Consider the following 26,021-nt stretch of genomic DNA (forward strand, 5'->3'; position numbering starts at 1 on the left):
AAACTTATTTTAAACTAGGATTATAACTAAATAAATGATGGTCCATCCATCTTTTTTATTTATTTTTCTTTATTGATTTTTAGAGAGAGAGGGAGAGAGAGCTAGAACCATTGATGAGAGAGAACATCCATTGGCCACCTCCTGCATGCCCCCTACTGGGGATTGAGCCCACAACCTGGGCATGTGCCCTGACCGGGAATTGAACTGGAGACCTCTTGGTGCATGGGTTGACGCTCAACCACTGAGCCATACCCGCTTCGTGGTCCATCCATCTTAATAGAATATTACACAGCCTTTGAAAAAGATTCATGTGTAAATGAGGAAATCTTTAAAAAAATAAAACGGTCCGGCCCGTGTGGCTCAGTGGTTGAGCATGGACCCATGACCAAGAGGTCACCAGTTCAATTCCCGATCAGGGTACATGCCCAAGTTTTGGGCCAAATCCCCAGTGGGGGCCATGTAGGAGGTAGCCAATCTATATTCCCTCATCAGTGTTTCTCTCTCTCTCTCCCTCCCTTTCTCTCTTTAAAATAAATAAAGAAAAAAACTTTTTTTAATTTGAAAAAAGAAAAATTATATATATGCCATGGTTACAACTATGTTTTTGAGGATCAAGACTTAAGAAGAGCCCTGGCTGCAGTGGTTTAGCTCAGTGGTTTGAACGTCGGCCCGCGGACCAGAGAGACCTGGGTTCAGTTCCCACTAAGGGCACGTACCTTGGTTGCAGTTTGTCCCCAGCCCTGGTTGGGGTCGTGTGGGTGGCAGCCAGTCTGTGCGTCTCTCTCACATTGATATTTCTCTCTCTCTCTCTTCCCTCTCTCCCTCCCGCTCTATCTGAAGATAAATGCAAAAATGTCCTTGGGTGAGAATTAAAAAAAAAAAAAAAGACTCAAGGAGAAAATACAAATATTAAATGGCTATAGTAAGAAGGTGGAATGCTGAGTTGATTTCTTTCCTCTCTTTAAATATTTTTACTTTAATATAAAAAAATGAATAATATACAGGCTAAATTTTTGCTTGATTATTGGCATATTGTTTCAAATGAGTTTAACTTACGTTTCTAATGACTAAGTGTTGGCTATTGAATTCATTCAGATAATAGTTGTATATACATGTTAGATTCAAGATTAATTAGAATGTATAATATTTCATAGTCAAATTAAAAGTAGAATTCATGGTGAAAGCTATTGAATAAACCATTTTTGGTGCCTTCATTGTGACTTTACAGGGAACTACTGGATGTGTGGACCGAGCTGCAGGATATCCACGATGCACATGGCTTGAGATATCAGTGGGGTGGTTCCCATAGCAACAAGAAGCTTTTGTGCTCCTTGGGAATAGACACCCGAAACATTGTGAGTTTGTTTAACCTATGGGTGTTTTTAAATTATTACACTTCTATCCAATCTGTAATAAACTAGTTCCTCAGAAGAATAAATATTAGTTGGTTTAAATGTTCATGTGTTTTGAATATACCAACTTTTAAACATAAATCTATATAACTTTTTCTTCAGTCAATATTTCTCATTTTTAGAAAAAGTTGTTTAGTGTTTTTCCTTAAGTATAAAATGAAAGAATTGGACCAGGAGACCAAAAATACAACCCAGGCAATTTGACATTTTCTTCAATTTATCATTTATGATGTATTGCAAGTATATTTCAGGAAATATTTCATTTTATGATGGATCATTCTCTAAATATATGTTCTTTCTCTCTAATACATATGTAGCTCTTCACGGGCAATAAGAAGCAACCTGTTATAGTGCCCATGTATGCAGCAGGATTGGTAAGTACAAAAATGTCTCTGTGTGTATTTAACATTGCTATATTTATTCTGTAAAATCATTGTATGTAGTATGACATATTTTAAGGGCATTAAGTATGGGAACAGTAAGGGAATTAATATAATATCCTTGTTGATCTCATAAACCCCTTTAAGTCTTGATCTGAGGATGTTTTTCTATATTTCATTAGTTACAGACTTTTGTTTTAGGTTGAAAATTACTTTTATCTTAGTACTATCAGTGCTCATAACTCTTCGTAAAATGCACCTCTGGAGGTGTCTCTCTCTCTTTTTTACTGTTTACTTATTTATTTTTCTCTAAATTTGCTTTAAAATAGAAAAGGCCAAAGTATCTGAAGGCTTAGATACCATTTGTTTTTTAATCCAGTTGTGATCAGTTTAAATAATGAAATAATGAGACTATGGATGTATATAAAAGCTTGCAAATATCAAATTATAGTAACTGAAAGTAACCAGGACCCATAATTAGTCCTTAGTTTTACCATTAATGTTTTAAATGTGTTGAATTTTGTTTTTGTTCTTGTCTTTTTTTAGATATGCCAGGTAGTCCAGGATAACTGAGGAATTTTCGTTCTGTATCTTATCAAGATTCAGTCACATTTTAAAGTTGGATGTGTTTGTGTTTTTTGGCATGTCATTGAGTTATTGGTGAATAAAAATGTCCTCCCTATTAAACTGAAATTATTTTTAAAAATGTTTTGCCAATAACTGAAAAATAAGGGGAAAATACTATGTTTAAGCAAGAAAAAAAATAACTAAGGAAGCCTCGGTGTGGAATTTAAATTGTAGTCCTTTATGTGCATGTAAAAATGAATTTGCTGTGCAACTTGACCTTTCTTTAATCTGAAAACTTTTTCCTGAATAAGCTCTAACTATTGATATTAAATTGGACCATTTTGCTTTGTTTTGTTTGTTTTGTGGAATTGGACAAAAACTTTTCTGTGTTCATTCTTACCAGTTTCTCCTCCTTAATAAATAGTTATCTTGTATTTTTAAAACACCTTTTATCCCTATACCCTTTTCTGTTGTGGGTAAATATAATCCAGAATATTTCTTTAATGTTTTGGTTATTTGTATTTCTTTTTTCTCAAGGAGTAGCATTCCAGAAGTTGTTGGTGTTATTGTCTCATTCTAAGTAGGAAATATGAATTTGATATGTGGGAGCTTTGATTCAGCAGTAACCTACTGAATGCTTATGTGCAGACTCATCACATTAGCCAGTTCTTGGAGTTTTATGAGATGAATACTTATGCTTTATTTTGCTACCTTAATTACAAAATTTATTAGTAATAATTTACTATTATTATAAGCTTTTAATACCAAAGTTGATTTAGTGAATGCATCATCTTCTCATCCATTTTAGTGATGCTTTACATTTAGAAATTTTTTTATATCTAGCTTCAAATTTTAATTATACCTTAATTTCTCCTATGATGCTTTACATGTATTAGATGCTCCATACTTTTTTTATCTCATCAGGAGGAATAGTGTCTGAAATGATCATTTAAGTCATTGGTTCTTGGACTTTAATGTGAATTGCTTGGAAGACTTGTTAAAAACACAAAATGCGCCCTGGCCGGTTTGGTTCAGTGGTTAGAGCGTCGGCCTGCGGTCCTGAGAGACCCGGGTTCGGTTCCCGCTAAGGGCATGTACCTCTGTTGCAGTTTGTCCCCGGCCCTGGTCGGTTGTGCAGGTGGCAGCCACTCGATGTGTTCCTTTCACATCGATGTTTCTCTCTCTCTCTCTGTTCCTCTCTCTCCCTCCCACTCTACCTGAACAAAAAATGGAAACATGTCCTCGGGTGAGGATAAAAAAACAACAACAACAACAACAAAAAACACAAAATGCTCAGCACCACCCTCAGAGTTTCTTATTCAGTAGGTCTGGAGTGGGGCTCGAAAATTTGCACATCTGACAAGTTCCCAGGTGATGAAGAAACTGCTGATTGGAGACTGCTTTGAGAACCACTGGTTTAAGTGACAGTTCACATTAGAAAAGTTGGCTAAGATTAGTAATTGTTTGCCAAATGCATTGTCTCTGCATAAGGGCACACTAGAAATCCTGTATAATGTATGGGATATTGAGTTAGACCATGCATTCATGAATTCACTCTGTAAATTGCTTTAGATAGCTTATGCCCTGTGTTTTTTGGGAGGGGTTACTCCTGAAAACTTGTTTTTAGAAATTTACAGATTCTAACATTATTGACTTAGTAGCTTTGATTTTGTGTACCTCCTGCCCCACTCCCAGTAAAGGGAGATTTTTATTTGGTCTGGTTGATAAATATTCAGGAGCTTATCAAGTATTATTTTAAGATGTATGAAAGCTTGGCTTTTTTCAGGCCAATAACCTGGATTATTACCCATTCGTGTTTGGTAGAATGTTGATGCAAAGTGCTAATTTTTTTTTCTTTGTTTCTACACCCATTCTGAATGTCTTTCATTCTTACTTAGAAAGTATATTAGATTTTTACATACCTTGTGGGACATATAAGATGTATTCCCCTCTGAAAAGGTTGTGTCTCTACTTTGCCAGTCCAAAGAACTAAGTATTAAGGCTCCCATTTTTTAATTGAGCTAGAATCAAACACTACATTCACATTGAAGCATGTAGATGTCATCATGTTATATAGTGTGACTTAAAATCAGCTCTCACTTCTCTAAGTACAACCACAGTGTAATGTGTATGAAGGGTGCCCTCTTCTGCAGTTTCAATGTCAGAAACATAAAATTGTTGGATTCTTAGGGCCAAGACGTAATATACTGTTGTGCTCGCCTCTTAAAGACTCTCCCCACCATCATAGCCCTTGTTTTGCTTTTGTGTGGCAGTGATAACCAAGCACTTTAAAACAAATCTCATTTAAAATACAAGGTCTTACTTCAAAAAGTTTGAAGTTCCTACCCTGGCCGGTTGCAGTCCAGAGAGACCCGGGTTTGGTTCCCGCTAAGGGCACGTACCTCCGTTGCAGTTCGTCCCCGGCCCTGGTTGGGTCATGTGGGAGGCAGCCACGCCATGTGTTCCTTTCACGTCGATGTTTCTCTCTCTCTCTCTTCTCCTCTCTCCCTCCCACTCTATCTGAACAAAAAATGGAAAAATGTCCTCAGGTGAGGTTTAAAAAAAAGTTTGGTGCCCTGGCCTGTTTGGCTCAGCGGTTAGAGCGTTGGCCTGCGGTCCAGAGAGACCCGGGTTCGGTTCCCGCTAAGGGCATGTACCTCGGTTGCAGTTTGTCCCCGGCCCTGGTTGGTCGTGCGGGTGGCAGCCACTCGATGTGTCCCTTTCACATCGACGCTTCTCTCTCTCTCTCTCGTCCTCTCTCTCCCTCCCACTCTATCTGAACAAAAAATGGAAAAATGTCCTCGGGTGAGGATAAAAAAAAAAAGTTTGGTTCTGAAGGTATCACTGTGAAATGTTTCCCATCATAGTGCTGTAAGATATTCTCTAAACAAAATTTAAGAACAGTTCCTTTTGTCTTTAGTGAGTTGTTTTTTCCTCTCTGCTTTCTGATAGATTAAATTTCTTGTAAAATGTATGGCTTAATATCTCCCCACCCCAATTAATGGCTAATATACCTTTTTCAGGGTATGTTAGAGCCCACCAAGGAACCATTGAAACCACTATCTGCTGCAGAAAAAATTGCTTCCATCGGTCAGACAACCGCCATGTCACCAGAAATGAACACATGTACATCTGACCAATTCCAGGTAAAAATATCTGAATGTGTTCATTCATATCTATACACATATATCATATCTATACACATAGACGTGTTCATTCATATCTATACACATATATCCTCATACACTATTGTTTCCCTTAATATATAACTTTTAATCTTTAAAATATCTTTAAAATTTGACTTCGTGATGGATGTGATTTTTTATCAGTTATTAAATAATACCCCTTGGAATGCAATGAACAAATCATCTTTAATTTCCAAGAACAGAAAGGCACAAATTGAGAACTGGCTGGTTATGGGTAAGTCCTTAAACCTATCTAAGCCTTAGTCTCTATTCCTATAAAATGAAGACTTTGGAACAAGCATCTCTAAAAATCCCTTGCAGCTTAAACATTTTATGATCATAATTACTGACATACAAATCTGGTAAGTGCTGGATTTCCTCCAAAATGGGAAACACTGCATTTATACCAACTCTTGGAGTCTGCTATTATGGGTTTTTCCTGAAGCCTGCAAAACTTTATAAAGTAATAAAATTCAGGTGTGTTGATTACATAAAAAACTATTGTTTGGGAAGTTTGAATAAAATTGTTATTTAATTTGAAAATAATATGACATGTAACAAAACATTCTATCAATTAAGAAAATAAAAAGCTCTTTTACCTTTCTTATTCTTTACCTCCTTAGCATATTCAAGCATGAATTTTATTTTAGTCACTTTCTCACTTTTTATCTGGAGAAAATAGTCATTTTGGTTTGCTTACTTTTCCCACACCAGATCAGAAATTGATTCAGTACTGGTTAAGTGCTGTTTTTTAAAAGATTGATATTTTTAAATGAACATTACCATTTCTAAAATATATCCTTGTTTGTTTGTCATTACTTAACCTTAAATACCATCTTCAGTTATGTCTCACACAAAAGTATATGTTTGGACAGCCTTTTTATTTTATTTTATTTTTTTATTGATTTTAGAGAGATGAAGGGAGAGGGAGAGAGAGAAACATTGATGAGAGAGAACATCAATTGGCTGCCTTCTGCATGCTCCCACTGGGGATCAGGCCCACAACCCAGGTATGTGTCCTGACCGGAAATCGAACCGGCAACCTCTTGGTACATGGGTCGATGCGCAACCACTGAGCCACACCAGCTGGACATTGGACAGCCTTTTCTAAAATGTGCTCCATTAAATACTAATCCCCAGAGATATGCCACTAAAGAAGGGTTTCTAGGCGAAGTAAGTTTGGGAAATACTTCATATCATGCCCTATAAGCACCCTTGGAGATTCACAACACAAACATTAAAGACTCTGAAGAATCCTATAATAAATAACCCTGTTTAATTTTAACTAATGTCTCAAATTTACTTGGCCATGAGGCCCTTTTCTGCAGGGATGTGGGGAGAAGAGTCCTAACACCTATAGCACTAGTGTTTTGAAGAACATACTTTAGAAGAGAATGATACAAAGAAAGGTTTATCCTTTCAAGTGTGTTTTAAGAAACATGTAATACTACTGCTGTGTACCACTTTGCTTTTGTACTTGGGCACAGCTTAAACATCCCTTTGAAGCGAGTTTATAGCAGGCACTGAATTTGTGGGCAAGGAGACCTGATGTGTAAAATGTCTGGCCTTGATGTTTGGGCAATAGGCAAGATGGCTTGGGCAAAATGTCTCAATAGGTGGAATCTGTTCTTAGTTATCTTCCTTTCATCACCCTCTGGATATCAACTGTTCTCCCATGCCTGCCTTATCTATGCAGATTCCAAAATCACTTCTCCTACAGTTCATTTCTACTTCTGTTTCAATCAACATTCTTAAACTCACAGTGTTGGTTCATTTACTGAAAATGGTGCTGTTCCTATTTGAGACCACTTATTGCTGGTTTTGATTTCCTCTTTCCTCTCTTCTCCTCCTCCTGTCCACTTCCATGTATTACAGTCCCATGAACTATTGTTTATTTTATCACAGCTGGCTGTCACCCATCATTTTTGCCCTTCGCTGATTTGATTGATCTTATGTATTTCATTCTACTCATATCTCATACATAGCTTTATTATATAATTTAATTATAGGCATGACTAAAAGTAATCTAGATGACCTAAGTAAGACAAATGTGGGTTAATATAATGAAAGATTTTTAATGGAAATTAATGTGTTCATATAATGGAAGTTAGTTGCAGCTGCATAGTATGTTGCCATCTCTATCCGTGCACATACACCCCGATGTACTTGTTATCAAAGGATTACTGTCTCCCTATTCATAGGCAAGTGTAGACAATTTTAGCACCATTTAAGCATATCTAACATTTTGTAAGATGGATCTTGGTTTCTTGCTACTTGTATAAAAAAAGAGTTTTTAATCAAACATATCCTTTTATTCTGTTAGTGTACACATTTCTTTTAAAAAAATAATAGTGGTGTGGCTCAGTGGTTGACTCGACCCATGCACCAAGAGGTTGCTGGTTTGATTCCCGGTCAGGGCACATGCCCAAGTTGTGGGCCCAATACCCAGTGTGGGGCATGCAGGAGGCAGCCAGTCGATGTTCACTCTTATCGATGTTTCTATCTCTCTTTCCCTTCCCCTCTAAAATCAGTAAAGAAAAAAACTTTTTTAAAAATAATGGTGAATTTAGTTTATTTTTTACTTTTTTGTTGTAGTTTGTGATCCTCATTAGCTTTAGTTTTTAGGTTTTTCTGGGAACCAGTGAAAATATTTCCCAATGGAAGTTGTTCAAACTTATTTCTGAATCAACCTGAAACTATGTAAGTCTTCATTCTAACATATACACACTCAAACAGATTTTACTGTGCACATCAGAATTTTGTGCTGAGATGCCTGACCGCCATCACTAAATTGTATGATCTTTGCTTGGCTCCATATTTGTGATTCAGGTTAAAATGTTAACAAACATCTTGATATACATTGTAAATATCTCTTTGTATAAAATGCTGTTTCTTGCCTTTGTTCTTTGGCATGCTACATATACAGTATATTACTTTTACTTTACTTTTTGGCCATTCAGTAATGCTGTTATGTCTTCCTGCTAGTCTTAATTTTCATATGAAAAGGCTATAGCCTTTAGTGCTAGAAGCTTAACAAAATGTGTCAGGAAAGACCTCTGTAATACACTTTTTTTCCCCCAGCAAACATATACCAAACCTTCCTTTTAAAAAGTTTTTGTTTTTGGCAACACTAAACATTGACTTTCAAACTTAGCATAGTTACATAATTCTCATTGTGACTGCATGTTTTTTAATCTAGTCTATCTCAATTTTGGTACCTACTGAATTTCTTTTCTTTCTTTCAAATTAGTTTGTAATCGTTAGTCTTTTAAGTATTGTATCTCTTGTTTAGGGATTTAATAACTTATTAACAATGATTAATGTTGGTTTTTTACAAGATACTTCTACCTGAAAAGACAGCTTATGGGTAAAAAGCAGTAGTGATTCTTTTATTTTGTTTTTATCTTTATCCACTGAATTTCAAAGTACACCATCCATGGTGTCATTACTGATTCCCCTCTTAGTAGGATCAATACTTACAACCACATTTCATTCACTGCTGAGTAGACTCAACTCTCTGACTAGCAGTTATTTACCCAGTCACTACTAGCAAACTTCCTCTTTAGGCTATTTGATGTGGCTATTTCAGTTGTGAATCCAAATTTTAGAGTTAGAAAAAAGTATCTATCATTGTGCAATAAGAAAACATATTTGGGAAGGCTAAATAATAAACCCAAAATCATTTATCAGTGGTACAGCTAAGATCAGAAAATCCAAGTTTCCTGTCTCTAGTCTCCTTTTTTTTTTTTATGGCCTTGTTTTTTTAGTGCTTTTGTCTCTAATCATTCATACCACATTGCTTCATGTTGTTTTAAAATGCTTTGTTCTAATACCTTTTCTTTGAGTTGCCTTGTCAATGTCATTAGCCTATAATTGTGTAGGTGTCCTGTTTTTCATTTGTCTAATTTCTACAAAATGTTGATTTGTGTTTTAGCACCTCATTATTATACAGAGTGGGGCAAAAATAGGTTTACAGTTTTGAGTATGCGAAACACAGAATCTATTTTTGTATTATTGTTTATTAATATATTATTTTTCATATGAACAACTGTAAACCTGCTTTTGCCCCACCCTGTATTACTGGCTATGTCTTTAAATTGCCATGTACTTGTATGAGAAACTAAAGTTATAGCAAATCACTGAAATATTTCTGAGTATACAGCTACTTGACATTATTTAGGTAAAACATGTTAATAAAAGAACTTTGTTCCATTTATCCAGAAATTTTGTTACTACATAAATTGAGTTTTGTCCATTCGGTCAATGTTGAATATGACTACAAGTGTCACTGATATAGAAGTAGAATATATAAGTTGAATCTGTTGGAATGCCTAGAGCTTTTTTGTTTGTTTTTGCAAGTAGATTATAAACTAGATTTTCACCAGCACTTATTGTTAAAATAATTATAGATTCATAGGAATCTGAAAAGATAATATAGAAGAGGTGCCTTGTACCCTTCACCAGTTTCCCTCATGATTACATATTACATAATTATGGTATAATATCAAAACCAGTAATATAATGGTTGTAGAATGTGTGCATAGTTCTGTCATTTTTATCATGTGGAAAGATTCATGTAACCACAACTGCAATCCAGACACAGAACTCTTCCATCGACTCAAAGAACTCCCTTAATACTTCCTCCCCACTGTCCTCACCTCACCCCACTCCCACAACTGTCCCTAACCCCTGGTACCCACTAATGTTAGCATTTTGCTTTGTTTATATCTCCCACAACATCCAGGCCTGACCTGAGTTGGGGTGACTAGATGCTTATAGTAACATACCTGTCAGTATCCCAGTTATCAAGACAATTGTTATTATAATATCATGATTTTAGACCTTCAAAAATAATGGATTCGTGCTTCTTTCCTACAGAAAACAATGTCTTTATCTACACAGAAAAAAATTACTATGAAGTTTTAATAGTACCAACCTTACAGTAAAGCATATATAAATATATATTTATTTTTACACACACACACATAGTAAAGCAATACCAAAAAATAGACAATGTGTTGATACTGAGTCTAATAAAACATGGGTTATTTCAGTCAGTGTTGTCAGTACTGCCCCAAAATAAAATAAGGGAGAAAACGAAAAACCACTGTTTTCTCTCATCAAGAATATTCTCAAAATAAAGCGATACTCATTTTTAAATGTTTTGTTCTACTTTCTTATATGTACAATTTGGAAAATTATGAAGAACCAGAGATCTTGGACTTTGAACCTTCTCACTTTATATATAATGAGACCAACTATATTAACTATATATGGTCATACAAATAGTTACTTAGTAGCCCAGTCTCAAATAACACAATTTTCCTCAATTTTAGTAGGGTAACTCTCTATTACATTATGCTATCTATTAAGAAATTTTAAGTGCCTAGTCATTTAAAATGATCACACTAGTGAAAAAAGTCAGTGATCTTCAAATATTTTAATGTTTTTATTGTAATAAAGCTAGTAGTTTAAATCATGATTTGAGAATTGATTGAAATCTTGACGTAGAAATAGTCCATAAATTTGTTTGAAATGTGAAGATAATTCTGTTTCCCAGATACAACTTTTTTAATGTCAACAAACTGTATTGTTTGTAAATTTTGCAATTTCAGTTTGGGCTAATATTTTCAGGTAACCTTCTGAAATTGTCAATTACCTCAATTTTGTCTCGGTATTTTATTGCCTAATTATCTTGCTATAATAGTTTTTTGGTTTTTGGTGTTTTTTTTTAAAGGATTCTTTACATTGCTACAATCTGTACTGATTAATTTTGATTTTTTGGTTTTCAACTCTAGGAGTCTCTACCACCCGTCCAGTTTGACTGGAGTAGCAGTGGCCTTACTAACCCTTTAGATGGTACGTCTCTCCGTAGAGCCTCTAGCACCAGAGCTAGAGTTAAGAAAGCTACAAAGTTCAGACAAACTTCTCTCTGCTGATTTCCTCTTTTGTTTGAACGTAACTTCTTATTCTTATCTTTGGAAATTCAGGCTTTCTTTCTGAAGAGTAATTGCTCAAGAAATCAACCATTACTATTATTAACAGTATTAATGTCCAAATATAGGTAGTAGTAGCTAGGTACAATTTTAGTTTCTTCATCTTAAGTCAAAAGGCTTCTTTTATTTTTTACAAGTATCTAGGCAGTTTAAATGACATTTTAGGTATGATCAATTTACTTGAAATTTGTTTCTGTAGTTTTAATTTATAGAATTTTCTGGATGTAAAGGCTTGTGATTAGAGGCTGCTTTAGAGCACAAAGCACAATTATTTAGCCAAAAACAATGTGCAAATAGACCCATTTGTTAACTCAATGTAGCTTTCAGATTTAATAATATTTTATAGAGCACTTATATGCAAATGGAAATGATATGATTTTCATGATCCTTTTCTAAAATTTATCTCAAAATGCTGGTAGGTAGTTCCAGAAATAATTGGTTTCACTCATGGCTTTAAGAGAAAATCCTGAAAAAGAAAAAGCTTATTCTAGTAATGTGGGGTCTTTAAAATAACACAGAATGCTAGCTTTCCTGTGTTCGTTGACACTACAAGTTTTAATTGGACTCTAAGATACAATTACTCCTTTACTTCATCAGCTGTTTGAACCATTGCCTAAAACACCTGTCATTCTGTCAGTTTTGCCTTAGAATGGGAGGTCCTAGGATATTTGGAAAGCATCCAATTGAATAACCGTGCTGAAGGAAAGCCTGGATGCACCTTTTGCTGTTGTCTGGTGTCTTATTTAGTCAAATCATCATGCTTTTATTAACAAACAACTTCTTTAAAAATGTATACTATTTCTGATTACTGTTTCAGAGTTAAAGGGGAACAGTACAGCTTGAGGTTACACATCAGGGTAGGGCAGTTATGACATTTTTTATTATGTTGTTTTATTTTTAATCTACGTTAATGTATTGGTGTGTGTCCTAAAACTGAAAACTGTCACTTTTTAAAAAGTATTAACTGGAAACCAACATTACTAACATGAAAGATTGATTTGGGCATGTGCAGTGATTTAATGTTGGGTTGAGATTAAAGTATTGTTTCCCTTTAACGGTTATATTTTCCCTTTGGTCTTTCTGGTATGGCTTTGAGTTTAATTTAAAAAACTGAACTGCTAACTAAATCCTTACTAAGTGTTAAATTATTTACGTTGTACATGAGAAAATGTACATCAAATTAAATTGTTACTTCAGAAATGTCCTTAGTAATGAAAAACTAATACTGTACACATTGTTTTAATGTTGATTTTAAAATGTATAATGACTACTAATTATAACCTGCATGTTCAAGTGTGTGTCTTACCCCTTTTTACACATAACCCCTCCTCCCTTGGCTTACCTTCTGTGTGGCTGCCTACCAACATGGTCACTGAATTTCAAGCTAGTGGAGGTTCCACTCTTCTGAACCTTGATTTCTTTGGGCCCGTGGATGACAGTAGCTCTAGCAGCAGCACCACAATCCCAGGTCAGCAGAGTGTTAAAACCACAATTCTAGTTTATTTACTAAAAGCATGACCACATCACTTGACTTTCCTATAAACAAGGAAACAAATAGATTGTATTCTCTATGATGTCTTTCTAATACTTTTCTTTCCCCTATCTATTGTTATTTTCTGGTAGCTGACTATAGCAAATGACTTATGTGAAATGTATTTTAAGGAAAACTTTTTCAGAGTGTAATATTCAGAGCTCAAAGTAGTTTCTAGGAATAAAACAGTCCTAATGTCCTTAGTTAAAGGCAGGGGTGTTTTGTTTTGTTTTTCCTGTAAGTGAAAAATGTGATATTTTATATGCTTATTTTTTAAAGCATATTCTATAAAGCCATTTGAAAAAATAAAAGTTTAGAGATATAAGAATATTTTAATACACAAAGATGACTTTACATTGTAGTGCCTGTGATAATAGAACCTTTACAATTACTAGCATTCAATTTGTTGTTTATTAGTGCTGCTGAATGTATAATTAGGTTCCAAAATGTTGGAGTCTAGCACTTAGTTATATAGTGCCACATAGAACTATTATTGTTTTCATGTAGCTCTTAACTAGAAAGTATACTGTTAGTTTTCCACGTGGAGGAAAAAAAGAGTTATGAAAGTAGAAAATAATTGCTATAAGATACTAAAAGTTAGAAATAAACCTTACTTGGAGTGCCTGTTAATGTTCAGCCCTGCAAAAGTTTAGTTCATTGACCAAAGAACTAATGTATTTTGTCATTTTCTAACTGAATAAAATATTAAAATATAATGGCATTTTTATGTTTACATTTTATTTGATATGATTTTAATGACTCTGTCATCCCAACTTGTGATCTGGTAATCATGCCCATTGATCATCAGATAGATGTTGGGGTGCTATACGTAGATGCGGATGCCCAAAACATATAGCAAGGATCCCTCTGTGTCCCTCCTAGTGGCCAGTTAACACAGCCAGCCTAGTTTTCTGAGAATTTGCTGGGTTTGTTCTATTCAACTAGATAACTCTGCCACCCACTTCCAGCAGTTTAGGTGCCATGATGGGAAATGGGGGAAGAGTAAAAGAGTCAGCTAAGGGTGAGCCTGGGATGAGGATGTCCTTCTCCAAGGTCTGGTTATAGAAATCTGATCCTGCTATAAGGAAGGTCCAAGGCCATTTGGTAGAATGACTCGGTTCCTCAGATCTAAGCCCTGGTTATCATGTTCATTGTTTCCAAGATTTTGCAAGCATATGAAAAAACCAATCTGTGTCTGGTTTTGACTTCACAGTGATATTTCACTATTTACTTAAATTATTTCTAAATACATCTGAGCTATGGAATGACCTGCGTGAACTAATTAGTTGTTTTTCATATTAATGGGGGGAGTATAAATTTCCTTATAACTGTAGTCCCAAGAATGAATTGCCAAGCTCCCGTTTTTAATTTGCTCTTAGCTTTGTTTTGTCATGAACTGTATTATAATTTAAATGAGGTCACTATATTTGGATGCCTAAAAACCTGGTTTAAATTTAATTTTTGGTTACATTTCAAACTCAGTTAAAAAACCATCCATAAAAGAGTAGATAATCTAACCATATAAAGAAATACAGAAATGACCTGATAACCAGGCTCATTATATAACAGCTTCGAGAAGAGCAGGCGGTTCCAAAAGCTTAGAGCTGTGATGGAAGTGAAATTAGCATGCTCAAATGCGGTCCTCATTAGTCTGGAACCTTTTAAATATTTTTGTTCCATATTTTCATTAATATGCTCTAGCTGCTGTATAAACTTGATTACTATAAAGTTGCTTTGCCTTCTTTTTATTGCTATTGGGTTTTGTTAAAACTTACCATCAAGCTACAGGTATCAGCTTCCTTAGTATTCCATTTCACCACTTGCTTGCACTTTTTCTGACTTGTTTCTGGGAAAGTCATTTTGTCTCAGCTTGCGGTTATTTAATTATTTTGTGTGTGAGACTTAGGAGGTTGGCATAGAACTTGGTTGGCTAGCTTTAGTTATGTAACTAAACTATGCCTCATTAAGATTTTGGTTTAAAAAAAAAAACTCATTAAAAAAAATTACTCTCTAATTATTAGTATACAGTAGGTAGTTATCTTGTTCTTGAAGAAGGCCATAGTACTATTTTTTTTCTTTTTGTTCTTGTGTGTGTGTGTGTATGATAGTGTTAGTTTTCGGCTGGGGGAGGTTGATTGTTTTGTTTTTTTTATCCCCTACTTTGACAGCCAAGTGGCCAGTATCTTATAAATCCAAGTAAATTTTCACCAGCACTTTCCTGTTGCCAGTCAGAATGCAGTTTTTTATTCTGCATTACTCATTTAGACATCTACTGAAATTTTGTGGTTCTTAGAAGCTAACCTTTCACAGCAGAGGAAAGAGGTACTTTGGGTTCATTTGGTCCCTTTATAGGCATCTTAACATTTTAATTGCAACCTATATACTTATTATAAAAATACAAAGAAAAAGCCTTCTAAATATATTTCAAAACTGTATCTTCATGAAATATTAAGAACTTGGGAGAGTCAACAAACATTTTCTATAGCCTTCCTCCCTTGTTGGACATGGTAACTGTGGAAGCCGGCTTTTGCTTGTTCGATTTCTGTAAACATCTGAGATCTATGTTTACATCTGCTAATCATCTGCGAAGTTGATTAATAGAAGGCAGTTCCTGTTTTGTTATTTTTCCTACTCCTGAAATATCTTAAAAGGAGGAAACTTGTTAGTATCAATATGTGCATTTATATAATTTTATCAGTTGACCATCAAGGATTTTTTAGAAATAATAAATAAAGATTGATGAAGCTATAAGACATTCTTCTTTACAGTCTGTTTTTCTGTTAAACCCTGAAACTACTGAACTATTTATCTCAAGTAATTTGCTGAGACCAAGAAGAGTGTACCATTAAAATTCTTTTTGTTTATCTTTATAATCCAAAGTTTAGCTTGAGTTGAAATATTTAAGGTTCTTTTCATAGTCATATTTAATATAAATCTATATTCAAGGGAAATATAAAAATATATATGTATATTTTACTGAAGTCAGATAAGGGAAAGATTTTTATAGACTTTTACAATGAATCTAATCCTCTAACAGCTTCATTTTAAATTCCTCTAACAAGATATTTGGACTTTTAGCTACTAGGTTTAGATATGAGACTATAGAAATATAATTAACCCTTGAGACAATTTTTATTTTGTCCAAAAGTAGTTCTTTTTCACTTCTTCTGAGAATATTATATCCTCCCATTTCTTAGGAAAAAACAGCATAATTATCTTTAGTAGTAATTTAATGGTTTGAGTAATACCTCATTCCCTCAGATTGTCAGGATATTTAAACTAACCAAATCATTTCCCATATTTGAAACTTTATATTAACTTCCAAATCTTTTGGTGTGGAAGAAAATAATGCAGGAAAATGGACAAGAAGGTAGCGGGAGGAGGGTGGTTCAAAAAATGTGGTTAATCAGCCCATTTAAAGATTGAGGTGTCCTGTTGTATAAAAATCAGGTGCATCCTGTTTATAAGATCTTAACTTTCATGTTGCAAACTAATCCACATCCAAGGGAATTTTCTATAGTAGACAGAATTTTTAGAAGTGTTTGGATAGTATTATGTGAAAGACTATATACCAAATTGGAATTTTGAAAGTATTTTCCTATTTTATAAAATTCTGAAAAGTGAACATAATTTAGAAAAATAAATGCAATAATACAGTGTACTGAAGATGTGTTGTGCTTGTAAAAAGACTCAGATGTTTACAGAATAATGGCCTTTTGCATTTTGGATTGTGGCTAATTGAGTGACCCATTGCATCTTGCCATCACTGACTATCATTTTATACTATAAGGTGTGGATCCAGAGTTGTATGAGTTAACAACGTCTAAGCTGGAAATCTCCACCTCAAGCCTCAAAGTGACTGATGCGTTTGCGAGACTTATGTCCACAGTTGAGAAGACAAGCACATCTACCAGGTAAACAGTTAGTGTTCATTACACCCTAACTTTGAATTCTGTGCTTAAACAGCCTAAATGGGAAAGCAGATAAGTTGGCATTATTTCAGTGTATTGTATTAAAATTCACTTTATGTTTGTAAGAACCAGTGATGCCTAATTCCTGAAAATAGTATCAAATGTTTAATTATGAACTATGTTAGAGAAGGCTATTTCATGAGAAACCAGAAAGGGCTAATAGTTGTGTTTTTTTTCTCTCCTCCATTCCCAGCTTTGTGAAGAAGAATTCTGATTATGTATTAACATCATAAAGCCACTGTAGAAACATTTCCTCTTTCCCCTCATAGCTTCCTGAGATCTCTGGGAACCCAGTCTCACACTCCCAGAGTCACTACTCTATTTTCTGAATGTGTACATATGCAGCACCTCTGATTACTTTACCAAGGTTTCTGGGAGCCCCTGCAAGGCATGGCCTTAGAAAAGCAGTTATCTCTCAGTGTTGGAACCAGGTACACTGAATGTCACTTGGGCCTTGTGTTTAGGATTTAGGAAATCTTTCATTTTACATGGATAAGCACTGGAATAGCTGTTGCTTTGACATGTTAGCCATGATAATAAGCCAGTTCCTAATAAGAAGCTAATCATTTCATTATGAACCAGTAAAGCACCACTGCAAGAGCAAATATTGGTTGATTGGCATACCAGCTCTATTGTCCCATGTCCATGATACATCAGCATTTAAAAATGTTTACGTATTCATTCATTCAACAGGTACTTATTAATATGTATAATTATGACAAGCCATTATTATTTGTTTTATAATTATAATTATGGATACCCTTAACTTTTCCCTGAATGGACTTATAACATACACAAGATGCTCATTTGTCCACAAAGTCTCTCCAGTGCTCTTGTTGCCCCTACTTCTTGTAGTAAGTAACACTATCTGGCACTATTTCCAAATAAATCATATTTTCAAATGAAATTCTCCTCATACAAGTTTCTCATCCATTTTTTCTATACATGTTAACCAAAAGCTAAAGCATATTTAACTTCAAAAACAAAAAAAAAACTAATGTTTTTGTTGTTCAGGCTTTGCCCTGCTATTTTTTGGACAATTTTTTCTAAGGACAATCATACTATTTACTTATGTTTTTCCCTTGACAATCTAACTGAACGAACAATTTATAGTAAGAGTTTCGGAAGTCCCAAGGATGAGAATTCATTCTTTGCGCCATTAGGAGGAGCTCTAAACCACATTGTTAACTTGCTCTCCTAACTTTTTAACTCATCCTTGAAACATGCTGGGGAACACTAGGAAATAGTACACTAGAGAACTTTTCCAACTCCTCTATCACTTTAAGAAGTTATTTTTATTTTTTCTCTTATTCTTTAACCATTATGAAATAAACTAAAGCTAAAGTGTGTATCCTACTGACCATCAGTGTTATAGCCACATCGAATTACTCTCTCCAACCTGTTCAGCTTTATATTTAAAACATAATAAATTGAAAAGACAAGTTGCCAACTTTGTATTTTCTATTTTGAGGAATTAATTGTTTGAAAATGGTGAGAAGTGCAAATATTTAAAAGTCTTATAATTAGAAGGTGATACTGTAAAAGGCCCCCATGAGCTTCTCAGTTGTACGGGGAAGAGGGTGGCATATGTAGCTTCAGAAAGTATTTTAAATGTCTTTGTTGTTTTCCTTTTTCTTTTTGGTTTTGAGCAAACTATAGATTGTAAAGTTTGGCTCTTGACAGGACACAGAAGATAGAGTGGACGAGCACTGGGGTTGTAGGATGGGAAAAGGTTAAGAAACAGTGTCTGGGTGGAGGAAATTTAACATGTAACAGACAAGATCCCATGCTTTTCTAAGTGCTTTTGCATGTGTGAGAGAAAGTACATGTTGCTCTTCTCTTTCCATACATAGGTTGTGAAAGTGACTTCTTACTTTTTAAATAAATGCAAGTTCTTAGTTTTAAAATACTTTTATCTTCTTGCTTCCTAATTTTAATCAGTGGATGGCCAGCTAGTTAGTAGCCACAGACCTCTAATTAAAGTTTATATAAGCCAAAGGACTAAATGTCAGAAGGGTTACATCTTTTTTTACCTTTTAATTGAGACAAAATTTACCCTTCTAAGGTGTGCACTTCAGTGGTTTTTAGGATATGCACAAGGTTTCACAACTATCACCATTATCGAATTCCGGTACATTTTTATTACTCCTAAAAGAAATCCCATAGCTACTTTCCCCAGCCCCTGGCCACCACTAAAGTGCTTTCTGTCTCTGTGGATTTGCCTCTTCTGGTACTTCATAGAAGTGGAATCATACAGTATACAGCCTTTTGTGTCTGGCTTCTTTCACTTAGCATGTTTTCCTAGTTCAGCCATGTTGTTGCATGTCTGAGTACTTTTCATTCTTTTTGTGGCTGCATAATATCCCATTGTATGGATATACCACATTTGCCATGCATTAATCAGTCGCTGGAAATTTGTGTTGTTTTTACTTTTTGACAATTAGGACTAATGCTACTGAATTCATGTACAAGTGTTTGTGTGCACAAATGTTTTTTGTTTTCTTGGGAATGGAATTGCTGGGTCATGTGGCAACTCTGTGTTTAACTTTTTGAGTAACTGCCAAACTGTTTTCTAAAGTGGTAGCACCATTTTACTTTCCCACCAATAATATATGAGAGTTCCAATTTCTCCACTTTCTCACCAAGGCTTGTTATTATCTGGCCTTTTGATTATAGCCATCCCTGTGAGTATGAAGTGATATCATATTGTCATTTTGATGTGCGTTTCCCTGGTGGCTGATGATGTTGAGCATCTTTTCAGATGCTCATTGATCATTTGTATCTGTTTAGAGAAATGTCTGTTCACATCCCTTTCCAATATTGTAATTAGCAATTTGTCTTTTTTGTTATAACAATTCCTTTTTTTTTTTTTTTTTTTTATCCTCACCCGAGGACATTTTTTGATATTTTGTTCAGATAGAGTGGGAGGGAGAGAGAGAGAGAAAAACATCACCGTGAAAGGGACACATCAAATGGTTGCCACCCACACGACCCAACCAGGGCCGGGGACAAGCTGCAACCGAGGTATGTGCCCTTAGCAGGAACCAAACCCGGTCTCTCTGGACTGCAGGCTGACGCTCTAACCGCTGAGCCAGACCGGCCAGGGCTGTTATAACAATTCTTTACATATTCTAGTTACTGGACCTTTATTGAGTATATGGTTCGCAAATATTTTCTTCTTTCATGGGTTATTTTTTCATTTTCTTGATAGTGTCCGGTAAAACATGAAAGTTTCTTAATTTTTTTTTAACGAAAGGGAAACTCTATTGTGGCCCCAGGGCCACAGGGTGCAGGCAGGAAGGCTGCCCTGCGGGCCAAGAAGGTGGTGGGGAGACCTTATTACACTTCTCCTTGGGGCACAGACTGTTGGTGTGGCTGCACTTCTTGCAGCATTTGACAGCGCAGGGGTGTGGTGGAGGGTGGGCTCCATGGTGCCACCCCACAGACACACCAAGTGCAGGGTGGGCTCTTTCTGGATATTGTAGCCTGAGAGAGTGTGGCCATCTTCCGTTTGCCCGCAAAACTCAAATGCTGCCGGATGCCCTCCTTGTCTTGGATTTTAGCTTTAATATTCTCAGTGGTGTCACTGGGCTCAAACTTGAGGGTGATGGTCTTGCTGGTCAGGGTCTTTGCAAAGATCTGCATCTCTGTGTCTGCTTGGCCACCTTGTTGAAGAGAAAGAGCAAAAGTTTCCTAATTTTGATGAATACAGTTTATATGTGGTTTCTTTTGTTGCTTGTGCTTTAGGTGTCATGCCTAAGAAACCAACACCTGCTTTAAGTCAGGAACATTTACATCTAGATCTTCTTCTAAGTTTTATAGTTTCAACTCTTACATTTACCTCTTGGATCCATTGTGAGTTAGTTTTTTTTTTGTTTTTTGTTTTTTGTTTATTAATCCTCATCCGAGGACATTTTTCCATTTTTTGTACAGACAGAGTGGGAGGGAGAGAGAGGAAGAGAGAGAGAGAGAAAAACATCGATGCGAAAGGGACACATCGAGTGGCTGCCACCCGCACGACCAACCAGGGCCGGGGACAAACTGCCACCGAGGTACATGCCCTTAGCGGGAACCGAACCCGGGTCTCTCCGGACCGCAGGTGGACGCTCTAACCGCTGAGCCAAACCGGCTAGGGCGTGAGTTAGTTTTTTAATATGGTGTTAGATAGGGGTCCAACTTTGTTCTTTTGCATGTGGCTATCCAGTTGTACCAGTACTGTTTGTTAAGAAGACTGTTCTTTCCCCCATGGAATGGTCTTGGCACCCTTGTTGAAAATCAGTTTACCATAAATGTATGGGTTTATTTCTGGACTCTTAATTGTACTCCCTTGACAAAAAGGATAAATCTTAACTAGAGAGATTAGAAATCAAAATTTGGTCATTGCCTTTGGCTTTGAGAAAAAGCCATGCTATAACTTTTTATTTTCAAATTCTCCACAAGCACTTTCTTCCTTATGTTTTAAGAAAACTAGATCACATCAATGTATAGTGACTACAGATAAATGCACAAAGAAACCATTTTCTTATTTTTAAATACAACTTCATATTGCCTCCAAGCACTGCCTTTGAAATGAGGCAATTGGTAGAAACCCTAGAATAATCTTTACCAACCATTCCTGGGGTAGAAGTTTCTTCCTTTCCCACACCCCAGGTGTACTTCACAAATGACAAAGTCCATTTAGGTGCAATTGTTACTGTTGTTAAATAACCTTTTATCATTACAAAAGCAGTAAGATATATTATAGAAAGTTAGAAAATATAAGCCAACAAAAAATTTTAATATCACATTCTTACCTCTCAGATCACTATAACTCCTTAGTGCATATTATTTCTGATTTTTCATGCAATACACACACACATGTGTGTTATTTTAACCAAAAATGAGATTTTTATAGTCCACAGTGAATTGAATCTACTCATGCAATCAGTGATCTCATTTCATCCCATCCGCAGGCTATATTGAGATTTCTCTGACAATGTCCTTTCTCCCTGCTTTGTCCACACCAGTGTTCAACCTAACACTATTGTACCTGGCTGTTATGGCTCTTGAGTCCCTTTTAACCCAGCATATCTACCCTCAATCCCTTTTGTGTTTCAGTTTTATAACACTAGCTTGTTAAAATGATCAATCCAGTTGTGCTGAATAATGTCCCAACCTCTGGATTTGTCTGTCTGTTTCCTTCAAGTAGTATTTAATCTGTTTCTCTTTTCCCCTTATTTCCTGTAAATTGGACATTATATCTAAAGGTTTGATAAAGTCAGGTAAACCATTGGCTAGAATGCATCATGGGTGTTGTTTCACATCAGAAGACACAAAATGTCTGGTCGACTCCATCTTTAGCGATGCTAAGATTGACCATTGGTGAGAGGCTAACATTGTCCATTTTGTGCTTCCAGTTTTTTATTTCTAGACCAAAAAAAGGAACTATCTGGTTTTACTTTAGAACGATGCAGAGATTATCAAACACCCACCTAATAGTTTTGCCACCATTTAAGTACAATTAAATGCAGATTTTAATCAGAAAAAGTTCTCTGCTGAGAAACCCTAGAGTTGAGTTCAGGAGTGGTCGGTCTGCTGGTGGTTTCAGTACCTAAAGCTGACCCCTGCGCCCCATTGAAGAACCCTGGTCCTAAAAGTCTGATGTTTGATTTTCCCGTCATTCTATAAAATCTTTTGATTTTAGCCTGAATTCAAAAGTGATAACAGTAGAAAAGTCTAGGTGTAAAATAAAGGCCTACATCTGTCTTTTTTGTGTTATCGCCAGACTTTCTGCTACCCATTCCCAAAACAAAGAAAATATTGATGGGGAAGGAATAACTTCTGTCACACCTAACAGAGTACCAGCTGTCCTTTATCATAAAAGAGATCGGGCTTTTTAGAGTCAACAATTTTAAATTAACTTTGGTCTAAAATTAATATTTTTATCACTATAACTATTTTTTCATTATGTTTATGCTGGAAAAAATAAAGGTTGGATTACAATCATGTGCTCAATCTGAGCCGCATTTGAGGCTCTGTTGGCATTTTTTGTGGCTCACCTCCTAGGAAGACATGGGTCACCGGGAGTTCTTCATATGTGTGCTAGGCACCAGACTGCTCACTTCTAGCACCTGGGGCCATTGTAGTAAAACGGACTTCGTCTAGAGAACCCACAGGACTTTGAGGTTTCCCTTCTTCTCAAGTCCCTCCTGCCTGTGTGCATCCTCAGTGTCGGCAGCTGGCCCGAGCGGTGCTGTTCGGACCAGCTGTCTGCATCCCAGTGGGGCTGAGACTGGGTGTTTTGAACTGAGGGCTTTCTCCCCTGGAATTCCCCGTTAGGGATGGTGAGTGCCTGAGGTTAAAATGACTTACAAGGTCTTGTGCCAGACATACTTTATGTTGAAATAATTTTGGTAGTTTCACTGGGAGTAGGGGGAAATCCAGTTGGGCGGAGTGTTATTAGGGCTTCTGACTTATGTTTCTGCTTAGTAACATTTTGAAAGTGTGCTCGGGTAGATGCTCCTAGCTTTAAAAGTAAAGCCATGAGCCCTGGCCAGTTGGTTCAGCCGTTAGAGCGTCAGCCTGCGGTCCAGAGACCCAGGTTCGGTTCCCACTAAGGGCGCGTGCCTCAGTTGCAGTTTGTCCTCGGCCCTGGTTGCTCGTGTGGGTGGCAGCCACTCAATGTGTCCCTTTCACGTCGATGTTTCTCTCTCTCTCTCTCTCTCTCTCTCCCCTCTCTTTCCCTCCTGCTCTATCTGAACAAAAATGGAAAAATGTCCTCGGGTGAGGGAAAAAAAAAGTAAAGCCCTGAGCTGTACACAGGTACATGTGAATATCTGTGTGTGCATGCCTAGCTATAATAAACATATGTAAATGAAGCATACATCTTCCTAAGAGATTTGGCTTCTGGCATAGGAAGCACACAACACAAAAGTATCACAAGGTTCAGGGATGGGCAGAGAAACAGATACTCAGGTCCCCATAGAGGGCTAACTGCCTACCTTGAGAGTAGATTTTCTCCCTTGTATCCACAGTGAAGTCACATTAACACACTTCTCTCTTTTCATTTATCAATAGAAAACCGAAAAGAGAAGAGCACCTCAGTGAAGAAGCCATCAAGGTGATTGCTAGCCTTCCTGACTTAACATTCATGCATGCCAAGGTGTTGATGTTCCCAGCCACATTAACACCTTCTACCAGCTCCCGAGAGAAAGCAGACTGATAACTGATATGAATTGGACAGTTTCCATTGCTTTTCCTTCTCTCCATTCCTTCCCTACTATCAAAAGCATACCTGCTGTAATTAAAAAAATATTCAAGTTCAGCTGATTTGTTGGTAAGCCACACTAGAAAGGTATACATAGTAATGTATATTTATTTACATACTGAAGTCCTAAATTTATATTAGAAAAAAATGTAAATAATCGGGGGTGAACATTTTTGAAGATTTATTCTTTTTGTGTTGCTGGGGTGTATACATTTATGTCTTTGTGAAATACACTGGTGGTGTCCTTCTTACAAAACTTTTGAAATAAAAAAAAAAAAGAAAATTAAAAACTCAAATCTCCACTGTTTGTGAAATCCCCTTCAGTCTTTTCAGGTTGCATCAAATGTACTGTTAATTTTCATATCATATGTTGAATTACTTTTGCTATCATAAATAAGCTCCACCATCATTGTGTGTGTGTGTGAGTGTGTGAGTGTGTGTGTGCGCGGAGATTTTCAGATCTGGCTTTTGTTACCATTTTTGTGCTCTTTTTTAATCTTTTCAATCTGGCATATTGCTGTTTGACCTTTTGCAAGGTACTTCATCGATTGCTCCTTTGTTATAGGGTATGGATCATTGTCAGAACTTGATTGGAGGGGTTTAAAGAGATTGTGTCTGTTTTAAATCAGTTTGGTTTGCAGAAGGACCAAATTATATGAATGTCTTACCATAAAATTTACTTGTTACTGATGTTTTATTGTTCTATCATACCACTATTTTTTGAGGATTTTGCACAGTGTAAAATGACATAATCATAGATTGCTATGGTTTAGGCTGTATATACAGTAAAAACTATGGGTTTTCAATGTTTGGGGAAATTCCTATGGAAAAAAGAGAGACATGTAGAAGAACCTCTAACAAGGGTAATGTGCATGCCCAAGGTCTTTTGAGATTTCAGTGTGTAAATTTCCTTTTAGCTTACACAAAAATAAAATAATTTAAAAGAAATTTAGCCTGGTGTCTTTGTCCTTTGGTATGTGGGGAAATGTAGTGAGTTTGGATATGAAGTTTTATTAAATTGTAATGTATTTAAATCCAGAGGAAATTATTTGGTAGGACTTTCACTTTGTTGAAACCAGGAAGAATTTGAATCTGGCCCATAAGAATTGGATCAGTTATTTAGTAACTAAGCTATTTTTATGTAGACTATGAGATCATAAAAGAAATTCCCATGATTCATTATAATGTATCTTCATCAGAATTGGCAAGGTTAATCAGGGATTTGTAGGGGATTTTTTATTTCCAAGGAAATATATACATGAAATTAAGGTGAGCAGAAAATTTCTAAAAAGCAATTTTAAAATATTAAGTATTGTTTCCCCCAAAAGTCACATGATGTATTTCATTAGAAATAGGCAGTCAGCCCAAAAGTCCAACACCTCGGGTCTACTATGGAATGTCCCAATGGAACCCTTTTGCACCTTCATCATTGACAGATTTCTGTGTTGCCAGGTTATTACACGGGCCATTGGAACAGTTGCCTGAGTGTAATTTAAGTATGGCCTGGAGTGACCATGCTTATCTTTCAGTCCATCTTCAGTCATTTCCCCAGATTGTTTTTTCTTTCAGAGAAGGTTTTCCCTCAGAATAGTCACAAGTCTTCAGTGCCCCGTGACCTTCTGAATGGAAGGATAAAATTATTCTCAGCAGAACTTGACATGTTTCAGTAATAGAAGCTTAAACAGTTCCTTCTACAGTACATTACAACTAAATTATAAGGGCAACCTTCACCA

The 26,021-nt window shown here is 36.0% G+C and overlaps 1 protein-coding gene across 6 annotated transcripts in view; it reads left to right on the plus strand.

Annotated features, from left to right (window-relative positions):
• The window catches only part of AFTPH (aftiphilin), a 72,704-nt gene extending 47,471 nt beyond the window's left edge, over positions 1–25,233 (plus strand). Inside the window, exons 4-11 of one of the 6 annotated variants that reach the window (XM_036262397.1) lie at positions 1,229–1,355; positions 1,730–1,786; positions 2,339–2,347; positions 5,383–5,505; positions 11,343–11,403; positions 12,925–13,008; positions 16,862–16,985; positions 24,099–25,231. In XM_036262397.1, coding sequence (XP_036118290.1) covers positions 1,229–1,355; positions 1,730–1,786; positions 2,339–2,347; positions 5,383–5,505; positions 11,343–11,403; positions 12,925–13,008; positions 16,862–16,985; positions 24,099–24,243 — 730 coding nt within the window. In that variant the 3' untranslated portion in view covers positions 24,244–25,231. Of the gene's footprint in view, positions 1–1,228; positions 1,356–1,729; positions 1,787–2,338; positions 2,348–5,382; positions 5,506–5,688; positions 5,780–8,169; positions 8,205–11,342; positions 11,404–12,924; positions 13,009–16,861; positions 16,986–17,235; positions 17,671–24,098 lie in introns of those variants that run through there. The other 5 variants (XM_036262402.1, XM_036262398.1, XM_036262399.1 and 2 more) reach the window with 5 other exon arrangements.
• The last annotated feature ends 788 nt before the right edge of the window (positions 25,234–26,021 follow it).

Source organism: Molossus molossus, unplaced genomic scaffold, assembly GCF_014108415.1.
Source record: "Molossus molossus isolate mMolMol1 unplaced genomic scaffold, mMolMol1.p scaffold_m16_p_15, whole genome shotgun sequence".
Classification (NCBI taxonomy): domain Eukaryota; kingdom Metazoa; phylum Chordata; class Mammalia; order Chiroptera; family Molossidae; genus Molossus; species Molossus molossus.